This window comes from Bicyclus anynana, chromosome 12, assembly GCF_947172395.1.
Source record: "Bicyclus anynana chromosome 12, ilBicAnyn1.1, whole genome shotgun sequence".
Lineage (NCBI taxonomy): Eukaryota > Metazoa > Arthropoda > Insecta > Lepidoptera > Nymphalidae > Bicyclus > Bicyclus anynana.
Window position 1 is genome coordinate 3511049 of NC_069094.1, and position 12156 is coordinate 3523204.

The 12156-nt window shown below is 36.6% G+C and overlaps 1 protein-coding gene across 2 annotated transcripts; it reads right to left on the reverse strand.

Annotated features, from left to right (window-relative positions):
• Window positions 1–368: 368 nt before the first annotated feature.
• On the reverse strand, window positions 369–10861 carry LOC112043481 (sorting nexin-4). 2 transcript variants are annotated; one of them, XM_024078901.2, is made up of 10 exons: window positions 10671–10861; window positions 10492–10598; window positions 9362–9500; window positions 8204–8381; window positions 7494–7632; window positions 7207–7334; window positions 6682–6844; window positions 5621–5782; window positions 4055–4169; window positions 369–3476 (listed from the first exon to the last, which is right to left on the reverse strand). In XM_024078901.2, the coding sequence occupies exons 1-10, from the start codon at window positions 10746–10748 to the stop codon at window positions 3426–3428; spliced, it is 1260 nt and encodes a 419-aa protein (XP_023934669.2). In that variant the 5' UTR covers window positions 10749–10861; the 3' UTR covers window positions 369–3425. The 2 variants fall into 2 exon arrangements, with proteins under 2 accessions (XP_023934669.2, XP_052740692.1); XM_052884732.1 differs by lacking the exon at window positions 10492–10598 and having other exon boundaries at window positions 10671–10811.
• Window positions 10862–12156: the final 1295 nt, after the last annotated feature.

The following is a 12156-nucleotide window of genomic DNA, read 5'->3' on the forward strand; positions in this document are numbered from 1 at the left end:
GGCCTGAAATTCGAGATTTGTGAAAAATTGAATATCTCGCTGATATAATGAACATATGGAATTTTTCGAGTTCAAGGCCAAAAAAACATCGCTGAAATATGAAAGGTGACCCAATGCGGATTGCAGACTTCACACTCGTAGAGAATCAAGAAAACACTCAGATCAGCAGGTTTCCTCACGGTGTTTATCCTTCACCGTTTGAGACTCGTTATAATTTCTTAAAACGCACACAACTGAAAAGTTAGAGGTTGTCCAGATCAGATTCGAACCTACGGCCATAATCATAGAAGATAGAGATCATATCAGTGTCACGACTCTTAAAAAAAGGTTATTTGATATTAATTAGAAAAAAATAACAAAAACAGGTATTAAATAAACGAGTATTTTATATTTAAATAGTTTTTATAATATAAAAATTTACATGTTCAAACTGTACAGTGTAGGTAAAACGACTTGTACTAATAAACAAAAGTAAAGGCGGATTTACATTTATCTGACGTGTCGTGTCGCGACGCATCAGAACAGAATCGGTGTCATACATTTTGTATGGTAACGTTTACACTTATGTGTTGTGACATGTCGTGATGGCTTCTGATCATACAAAATGTATGAAATCGATTCTGTTCTGATGCGTCACAACACGACACGCCAGACAAATATAAATCCGGCTTAAGACGACGCTAGTAGTGACAGAACTGGCTACCGATTGGCTAGTTAGTTTAAATGCCATTCAAAACACAGTAATGGCTGATTTTTTTATTTGATCAGAAGCCATCAAGACATGTCACAACACATAAGTGTAAACGTTACCATACAAAATGTATGATACCGATTCTGTTCTGATGCGTCGCGACACGACACGTCAGACAAATATAAATCCGGCTTAATATGACGCTAGTAGTGACAGAACTGGCTACCGATTGGCTAGTTAGTTTAAATGCCATTCAAAACCCAGTAATGGCTGATTTTTTTATTGCAAGAAACCTATTTTTTCTGAAAATATACAGGGTGCTCGGGAGAATTTCCCATAACTTCAAAGTATTCATGAGACCATTGCATATCGGAACCGAACTGCATAACTAATATTTTATTAACTATAAAAAAATATGTTTCAGTACAAAGTAATTCAAATAATACCGACTATCCATGTAACACACACACACCTAAAGCTAACCTCCGTGGCGCAGTGGCATGCGCAGTGGATTTACAAGACGGAAGTCGGACGGGGGTTCGATCCCCGTCTGGGCTGATTGAAGTTTTCTTGATCCAGGTCTGGCTGGTGGAGGCTTCGACCGTGACTAGTTACCACCCTACCGATATTGTAATCAAGGGCTAACTTGTAAAGAATTAAAAAAACGTTACATTTTAAAATATAAAGACGTCATTGTTATAAGAATGCGTATCCTTATACGCATTCTTATAACAAGACACATTTTAAGATTTATTTACAAAAGAAATATTATTTACTCTAAAAATATTCATTTTAGAAATCATATTCCTTGAATATCTTGAATTAATTTTTGTTACATAATATAACCATAGAGTTATGGGCAAAATAACTCCCAAACAACCTGTATAGTAATATTTATAACTTAATAGTGAAAGTTAGTTAAACTATACATGCCTATCTCCAAAATGGCTGAACAAATCTGGATGAAACTTGAAAATGAGGTAGATTATAGTTTTGAATAACACAAACTAATTTTTATACCAGCATTTCCACATAAGATAAAATCTCAGCACGTGCCTTCATGTTAACAAAACTACATGAAAACAAATAATTTCGCCACCAAATAATGAACGCACTATTTAAAATAAAAATATAAGTAGGTTCTTGGTATAATCAATATTTTGCTATCTAAACACATAATAATTATAAATAAAGTAGAGTCCGCGCCACTAAAGAAGTCCCGCGGCTAAAACCGGAACTAAAATTGACAGCGCCTTACATAAATGACAATAAGACCGCCATTACCAAATGGCAATGGGCGCCATTAAGACATTAGCGCCGCGTCTATGGGACTTATTTTGTGGCGCGGAGTATAACATAGAGAAATTGAAGGCAGCATTGCCTTGCATATCAGATTCCTGTGACGTCACTCCTAGCGCCATCTTAAGAGTCTACATCAATAACTATTTTTCCGTGTTGCAAATACTGGTTAGCAGAGCTACTGAAGATTTATGGTAGGCGTCCACGTATCCGCATCGTACGTATCAAATGGATTTTAAAATTTTACGGTAGACTCGTGCGATCCGTACGATTCGGATCACTTGCGTGACTTTCTATACAAGGAATACTTTTTTTATAATTCTTTACAAGTTTTCTACACAATATCGTACCGGAACGCTAATTCGCTTGAGGGTACATCTTTGCCGATAACTAGCCGTAGCCTCCCACCAGCCAATAAATAGAAATAAAAATTGTCTATCAAATCTAACTAAAACTTAAACTAAAGTTTCTGTTAATTAATTTTACGCAAAGTTTTAAGTTAGCCTAAAGTTTAAACTAGCCACGGCTGGTGACCTAATTAATACCAAACCAGACCCTGGTCAATTTAAAAAAATATTAAACCCTAAAATAATCCAAATCGGGAAACGAATTTAAAATATAAAGCAACACGGAGCAAAATTATCATTGAAGTAGACGGAAAAAAGCTTAAATATCTCAAATTTGTTCACATTTCTACTTATAATATGTATAGCCAAAACGAAAGTATTTAAAATTCCACAATATAGGCAGTATCTATTCAAAAAGGTGATAATATAAAAACGTGTTGATGCCCTTAAATAGTAGGTAATAATCATTGATATATAAAACTCGAAGATACACACATAAGGCCAAACAAGCGAAAGCTCTCTTGTATTTCACAAAAAAACATTGTATGTTTACTTCTAAACTATGTATAAAGCCCTAATTAAACTTGGTTATAATAAAAAATAATTTCTTACAAATCTCGAAGGGTTTACACAGATATGTGATTTGTGGCTTTAATTTATTATTATTTTATATCAAATACTATAAATAATTTTGTATTTTATCAAGCATTTTATATATTTATTATTTTTTTTATATAATCAGGCATTTTGAATTATATATCAAATACTATAAATCTTCTATTCACTAAATACAAAATAGCTTTTGGAATGTACCTATGCTATAATAATATAATTTCTAACATTATTATCGATCCAACGTTAGAGATGTTTTTTTGAAGAATTATTAAAAAAAATTACAAATAGCTGTTTTACATTTAGTATTCCAATACAAAACGAAAAACTAAACTATTTACATTGGAAATGTAAAAGTATAAATTTGCATGATGATGGATGATTAAGCCATTTTGTATATCTCTGGTTTTATATATCAATGGCAATCATACAAACATTTGCAGGTAATTTGGTGTTCAGCTGTTTATTTTGACCGTTCAAGGCATGTTCTGAAGGCATTCCTTGATTTGTGTCCACGCTTGCAAGTTCTGAAAAAGATTAATTAATTTATTTATTCAAACAACAATATTTTTTGGCTGAGGGCATAGGCCTTCGTGATATCATGAAAACCCGAAACTCCTAGCTCCTACTTTTATTTAATGTAATTTCAAAACCCAAGCCCTTTAGTCAGGGATCCGTAGAACATTTTGTACAAATGTTTTTTTTTACTGTTGCTTAGTTAATAGTTTTACAACTTAACAGTCACATTGTCCTACAAATTGCGTTGTACATTATCTCGTTCCGACGCTCAGAAATTTCATTTCCTGGTAATTCAGTTAGATATCAGTAATCAAAAAATTTCGTAAATAATAAAGTTGATCGTCTTATTGAGATGAAGCTACTCACGAGAAATTAACTTGATAGTAATCAGTTGTAAAATTTTTCCACGGTTTCCGGACTACTTGTTCTATTCTATACTAATATTATAAAGAGGTAAAGTTTGTGACATTGTAATCTTTGTATCTACTTAACCGATTTTGAAAAATGTTGTTTCACTGGAAAGCCATGTTATTTGTCAGTGTCATAGGTTATTTGTCATAGGTTATGAGAAATATGATGTTTATACCTTTTTCGCGGCTTTGACTTGTAGAGTGATGAAACCGACGAGTGATTCGTGCAAGTCCTTGTCTTTTTGCTTTTGGAAATATTCGATTTCCACAGAAGTCTTTCTTGTGAAATCCCTGAAACAATGTACAATGTCAACAAAACACATTCGTCTGATTTTTGTTTTTAAAGAAAAGAATATGACAAATATTCCCGTTTCCCAAAATTTTGACATCACACAGGCAGAAAGGAGACTCTTATAGCAAAAGGCTTAGTTTACAAGCACTTTTGAAACGTCAAAAACGAAATAGCCGTGGATAGCCCAGTGGATATGACCTCTGCCTCCGATTCCGGAGGGTGTGGTTTCGAATCCGGTCCGGGACATGCACCTCCAACTTTTCAGTTGTGTGCATTTTAAGAAATTAAATAACACGTGTTTCAAACGCTGAAGGAAAAACATCGTGAGGAAACCTCCATATCAGAGAATTCTCTTAATTCTCTGTGTGTGAAGTCTGCCAATCCGCATTGGGCCAGCGTGGTGGACTATTGGCTTAACTCCTCTCATTCTGAGAGAAGACTCGATCCCAGCAATGAGCCCGAAAATGGGTTGATAATGATTTTGAAACGTCAAGTATAAGTCATGATTTAGGGTTAAAAAGCAAAATTGTAACGTCACACTAAAGTTGAGTCCCACAAATGTAATTCGGCATATTTGTGATACACGACGTTAACTGTGGGCGTGTGTCCTTGTCAAATATATGAAATTCGAGACTAATTTATTGATAGCCTCTGAAATTTGAAGTGATTGAGTCAGTAAGTGCACTCACTCCAGATCCCGCTTAGCCTTTTCGATGTTGTCCATATCGACGAGTATTTTGGCGTCGAGCGCGTTACACTAAAGGTAGTCTCACAAACGTGAGCCGGCAGAATTCTGACGTCACCCCAGAATGGTTGGTGTCCTTTGTGACATAGTTTATGGATAGCCTCTGACTATTGCAACAGTCGGAGTTAGTGCACTTACTCAAGATCCCGCTTGGCCTTATCGATGTTGTCTCTGCCGACGAGTATCTTGGCGTCGAGCGCGCCACACTAAAGGCTCACAAATGTGAGCCGGCAATCTGACGTCACCCAAGAAAGATGGGTGTCCTTTGTGACCTAGTTTATGGATAACCTCTGACTGTAATGTCAGTTAGTGCACTTACTCCAGATCCCGCTTGACCCTTTCGATGTTGTCCCTATCGACGAGTATCTTGGCGTCGAGCGCGCTACACTAAAGGGAGTCTCACAAATGTGAGCTGACAAAAATCTGACGTCTTCAGAATGGTCGGTGTTCTTTGTGGCCTACTTTATGGATATGCCTGTGACTATTGCAACAGTCGGAGTAAGTGCACTTACTCCAGATCCCGCTTAGCTTTCTCGATGTTGTCTCTGCCGGCGAGTATCTTGGTGTCGAGCGCGTCACACTAAAGGGAGTCTCACAAATGTGACACGGCATATTTCTGACGTCACTCCAGAATGGTCGTTTCCTTTGTGACATAGAGTATGGATAGCCTCTGACTATTCCAACAGTCGGAGTTAGTGCACTTACTCCAGATCCCGCTTAGCTTTCTCGATGTTGTCCCTGTCGGCGAGTATCTTGGCGTCGAGCGCGCGCGTGCTCTGGTCGCGCACGATGTCGGGGTCGGTGGTGCCGAACAGTCGCGACATCAGCCCCGACTTGCCCGCCGCCGCGCGGTTGCGCTCCGCTATCCTGTCCAAAAAATAATGAATAAGTGATTTATTTTGCTACTAGCAGATCCCCGCGACTCCGTTCACGTGAAATTCTGTTTAACACAAATCCCTTTTTCCCAAAAATTTTTTGACGGTTTTTACGCGGCATACCGGAACGCTAAAGCACTTGGCAGTACGTTTTTTCTGAGAGGAGGACACTCCAAGACATTTTTGAGTGTCCGACTTGCACGGATCTGAGGCACAGGGCCATACACTCTGGAAATTTGATAACGCGCATGCTGAATAGCGAAGAATATTGGCTCGCATACGCACAAATGATAAGAGACAATGAGGAGAAGAGAGATTAGAGAAAATTCGTAAGAGTGAGACATGAAATGCGGTTCCGTGCCACCCTTAGAGTACAGAAGAGGTTATTTTAGTCCGTGCAAGTCGCACATGCCCTGTCGAAAAGCAGGAGTCCGCAGAGGTAAAAAACGTCTTTACCAATAGGGTTGGTAACTAGCCAAAGCCAATGCCTACCACCGGGTTAGACCTGAGTGGAATTATCTCGTGATAGAACCTCAGACCAATTATAGAAGGACCTGTATCGCACTCATAGTCACGAACAAAATTGTCTGTCATTTTCTGAAGAAAACGAGCTTAGATTTGGTACATATCTTATACTAAACTAGAAGATTTTGCCCGGTTTTTTACACCATTCAATTACACAAAAAGGTATTTTTAGGGAGCTGTTTAACCGACGAACACGATTTCAACTATGAAACATCGATTCTATAGACACAGTTTTTATATAATCGCATTAGATCATTGATCATATACTTTGACAGAAAAGTAACGTCTAGCGAGGCAGGTCCTATACAATAATTGGTCTGAGGATAGAACAGATACTCCTTGAGCTGCTCCACCGCCTGTACTCACCGGTTGTTGAGCGCGTCGTGCGCATTCTCCAGCGCCCGCTGCAGCGCCTCGTGGTTGGCGCACAGCTGCTGCAGCGCGGCCGCGTAGAACAGATACTCCTTGAGCTGATCTGCCAACTGTTCCTCGTCTTCCGCCACTGATTCTATAGAATCTGCTATTGAATCTGGGAAAGAAAATTCAACTAAAGAACTAAAAGTTTACGCACGAATATTGTAACCGTACGATACGTGTTGCCATCTACAGGCATATTAAAACAGTGTTCGTTATCACCAGTAGATGGCGTTTTTAGAAAACTTTAGAAACAATACCTTTTAGTACACTTCAAGAACCTAATACAATGCAGTTACATCTGAGATTCATAGATGGCACTTTGATTTTTTTTTTTTTAAGAAGTTTTACTTCAATTGTGTGGTCTACAGCACACACAGTTTTTTGTTTATCTCTACTTATATTGTTCAGACTGTACAGATATTCAAATTATATTCTCTTATTATAATGTAGATGAAATTGTAACAAGAATCATACCAAAATAATGTCCAGCTTTCTGCAATCCATCGCCCATTTCCTTCTCAATGACACTCCATTCACTAAACAGCTTTCCATAATTCGCATGCAGTTTGCACAATGCATAGTTCTTCTCTATTATTTTTGATCTGTAACATTATTGTAAAAAAATTCAAGAGATGATTAAATAATAATATACATACAGTCATACAAGCACAACATACCAATGATTAAATTATTCAATTATTATTTATCAATGAATAAAAAGAGAAATCTGTATATTTAGAAAAAAAAGAACAATTTTATACCTTGTGTATAAGAAATTTCCTAAATTGGTTTCCAGTTGTTTGCCGTAAGTTTTCACACCTTCAATTTCTGCATCTGGCTTCTTGAGTCTGATGGACACTGACAGTGACTTTAGTTTGTTCTCAGCTTGCAGTAGGTATCCTGTAATTTGTATATTACAATTCTATAATACAAATCGAAGTTAAACTAAAAATTAAAAATATAATATCGCTTTTCCTATTTGACATAAGGAACACACAGAAGCTATCTCGCGCCTCCATATACATCTTAAACTACTTGTTTATTTTTATTCTACACAAGTTAGCCCTTGACTACAATCTCACCTGATGGTAAGTGATAATGCAATCTAAGATGAAGGCGGGCTAACTTGTTATAAGGAGGATGAAATTCCACACCCCTTTCAATTTCTATACGACATCATACAGGAACGCTAAATCGCTTGGCGGTACGTCTTTGTCGAAAGGGTGATTAACTAGCCTCGGCTGAAGCCTCCCACCAGTCAGACCTGAACCAATTAAGAAATCCTCAATTGGCCCAGCCGAGGAACAAACCCAGGACACTTTCGTCTTGTAAATCCACTATACATACCACCTTATTGCCTTCCTTATTGTATTCTTTCTCTGTAAATAATGGATAATAACTGGGCTGATTTCTTCTTGTCCCTACAAGAAGAAATTGGCCGTTTTAGCCAAATTTAAAAAGTAAGACTCACCACTATCTGTGATAGTCTCTCTCCAGCCATGCTCCTGCTGTAGAAAATTGATGAACTGGTCGTCGAAGCACAGCCGTGGGTGAGATGCAACACGCAGGAGGAAGTTCTCCAGCCCTGCCCGTCTCCTCTCTACGAACTCTGGATCAGTTGTATCCGATTTACGCCATGCGTATAGTACCTAGAATAGTATAAATTAATAATAACAACAATCTACACTAATTAAAAAAGAGCTGTTATAGCCCAGTGGATATGAACTCTGCCTCCGATTCCGGAGGGTGTGGGTTCAAATCCGGTCCGGGGCATGCACCTCCAACTTTACAGTTGTGTGCATTTTAAGAAATTAAATATCACGTGTCTTAATTATTAAATTATCTTAATTCTCTGCGTGTGAGAAGTCTGCCAATCCGCATTGGGCCAGCGTGGTGGACTATTGGCCTAACCCCTCTCATTCTGAGAGGAGACTCGAGCTCAGCAGTGAGCCGAATATGGGTTGATGACGAAGACGAAGATACTAATTTTACTACAACTACAATATACTGGGCATCAGTGAAATGCGAAGAACAGGCGAAACAAAAGAAAAACATGAAAGTACATATACCAAAAAGGAAAACCGGTGTTTAAAATGGAGTAGGTTTCCTAATAAAACAGACTTAGCAGAAACACCTACGACCTTGAAGAGTTTTGTCAATGGTTATCAAGCAGGCATCCACTAATATAATATAATATAGTAAAATATAGTAATATATTTCGAAAAATAGTAACAATATCTAATTACACTCCTCCAAAAAATAGCTAGACCGAAAAATTCATTAAAATTGCTTTTACTATTACAAAGAAGTGTGGCAACTGGTTTTATTCCTGAAACCAAAAAAAAAGTAGCAAACCCTAAACAAACAAGGACGTTCGGTTGTATGTATCTTTAGTTCCTTACTGACTATTTAGTTGTATTGTGTTGTTGTTGTTGTTGTTATATATTGTGTTGTTGTTCAATCCCGTTGTGACCACGATCCATGCAACTGGGTGGTGGGTAGAAATATCAACAATAAAAATCTCGTCGTTTTATCGTGGTATGTACTCGTTTAAATAATATTCATAATGAACAACCACGAAATAAGTTTAAAATCATTATTTACTTGTAAATGAAAAATAAAAGTATACCCTTTTCTCTGGCAGTGGAGGAATGACAACATGTGGATACGTAACTTGTAGATAATCATGTATCTGTTCAAACTCTGTGTATCTTCTCCATATTGTGCTTATCTTTGACTGGACCATTTTGTAATCTGGATCTGTCACTCTGAAAAAAAAAAATTTTTTTTTTATTACAGCCTCCCACCAGACAGATCTGGACTGATTGAGAATATGTCAATTGATCCTGCCGGGGATTGAACCCAGGACCTCAATCTTGTAAATCCACTGCACATACCACTGCGCCATGGATGCTGTCAAAAAGAATAAAGAGAAACAGTCCAATTGTGTTGCTATTGGTTGAAATTTGTCATTTTTTAAGATATGTAATTAGTCTCATTTTAGTCGTACATTACAGTCTACAAAATTGTTATTGTTATATTTTATTTAAATAAAATGTATATTAAGAAGCTTAATAATATGCCTCCACAAGAACCATGCATTATCATTGTGGTTAAACTGTGAAACATTAATTAAAACTGTCAGCAACACACAAAAACTAATTAAAGCAGATTGTGGAATAAATCTTTCCTGCCCATAAAGTGCTAAGCAATGATATTTATATAGAGATGGGGCACTAGCGCATCAAAACTGAGGCAGAGAAATGTGGAAAAATTTACCTAATTTCCTCATTAAACAACAAACGTTATTTAAACAAATAATACCTAAATATCCATTGAAAAAGTCGAGTTGTGTGTTCAGGAAGTGTATAAACTATATATTAAACTATTAATTTGAGAAAACAAGCAAATGGCTTAACACACCTTAGGATATGCTCCACATGGTAGAAAATTTTCTGTTATTCTTTACAAGCCTTTTCCATTAAATTATTATAATATGGATGAATTTTTCTCTAGCATTACATTAATAATCTGATAAACTATTCCTTACAGTTGTTTATGCAGTTTCAAAAAAAGATTTTTACAAATACCTCCACTACTGTAATTATAATAAAAAAAAGGTAAGATAGGTGGATTTTTAAGACAAAAGTGTTAGTGAAATTACTTTTGTCGAATGTACACTAGTATGGTGGGCTTGTGAATGGTCTAATTTCTCTTTTCGTGTAAGTAGTCTAGATAGTAACCAATAAAATGTCTTACTTCAAATCAATCAAGTAAACAGTGTAATGATCTCGCACATGCAACGTTCCGTTAGCGCGTTTCTCCGACTCCACAATCGATATATCAACATGTTTTAGTAGAGTATCCTAAAATAAAACACTTATGTTTTGATAATGTTAAGAACAAAAGTAGGCGGTTGAAAAACAACAAATAGGTACTTGACTTTCGAAGTCCTCCACGGTCTCTATTTTAGTTGGAGACCTCGACAATTTTATCGGCGAGTCTTCGGTCGACATCTTCACAATAAATTTTGTTTATTTACAGAAGAAAATATGTGAAAATATTCAAAACTTTGATGTTCAACCAGCAATGAGCAATCTTCGAATTTGCAAATTAATTGCACTTGTCAACTGTCATGTCAATGTCATGATGACAGCATTTAGTTGCGTTGCCGGTAACCATTTTCCTAATTCCCCATAAATCGAAGCGAAATTCCCTAATTAGGGAAAGAAAATATCCCAATTCCCCAAAAACTCCTTCAACAAAAAAGGAAAAAGCGAAATGCCAGTTTTAATCTATATTTATTAGTGCTTTTCACAATTTACTTTACAATTTCACATTTTTTGTATTGTATAATTTTATTGAGCATTTCGTTCGATAAATGAATAGTTGCAGATCAACTAAACCCTCCATTGGGAAATTGTTCATAGATGAGTTTCAATTCCCCAAAATTGGGGAATTCCCACAAATTAGCAACGCTGGATGCCAGTGTCAAATCCCAAATATTTGACGTATGAATTACAAAGAAAACAATAAATCAAGATAAAGAAAAATTTCTTATCTATGGTTTTTATTAGAGTTCCATTCTTTGTTATATTTTTGAAAATCTGAATATAAATGAGGTTTACAGTTTACTCATAGATAGGTATAAGAGTCGGTACCATGCCATGGGAACTTAGAAGAACGTGAAATCTTTATGAAGCAGCGTCATCTACATTCTAGATTTAAGATTATTGTGTATGTAATAAAATGTTTTTAGAGATTGAAACCGTATAAGCACGGAAAAAAAGCGAAAAAGAAGAATAATTTACCAATAATACACTGTAATCTTTGGTCGGTACGGCTTACTGCATCTTAACGATATATTTTTTTGTTTCGTTCGTTCGTTTGTTATTCTGCTCACTGTTGAGCTCGAAGCTCCTCTTAGAATGAGAGGGGTTTGGCCAATAGTCCACCACGCAGACAAGTTAGAAAATTCTCTGGTATGCAGGTTTTCTCACAGACACACAGGTTTGAGACACGTGATATTTAATTTCTAAAATGCACAACTGAAAAGTTGGAGGTGCATGCCCAGACCGGATTCGAACTTTACCTTACCTTACCTGACTTTAGCAGCCGATAGACGTCCACTGCTGGACATAGGCCTTTTGCATAGACTTCCAAGCACAACGGATTCGAACCTACGCCCTCTGAATAGAAAGCAAAAGTCATATCCACTGAGCTATCACGGCTCTATTATGAAGAGGATTATAATAACTATTAAGGAATTAGTATAGATTCTGTAAGATGGTGACCACTGATTTGAAATAACAACCGATACTTTTTTTTTATTTTTTTTTTGATTTTGTTTAAGTAAGCGCTTAGCTGCAATCACGCCTGATGGAAAGCGATGATGCAGCCTATAATGGAACGCTCTTCGCCTAT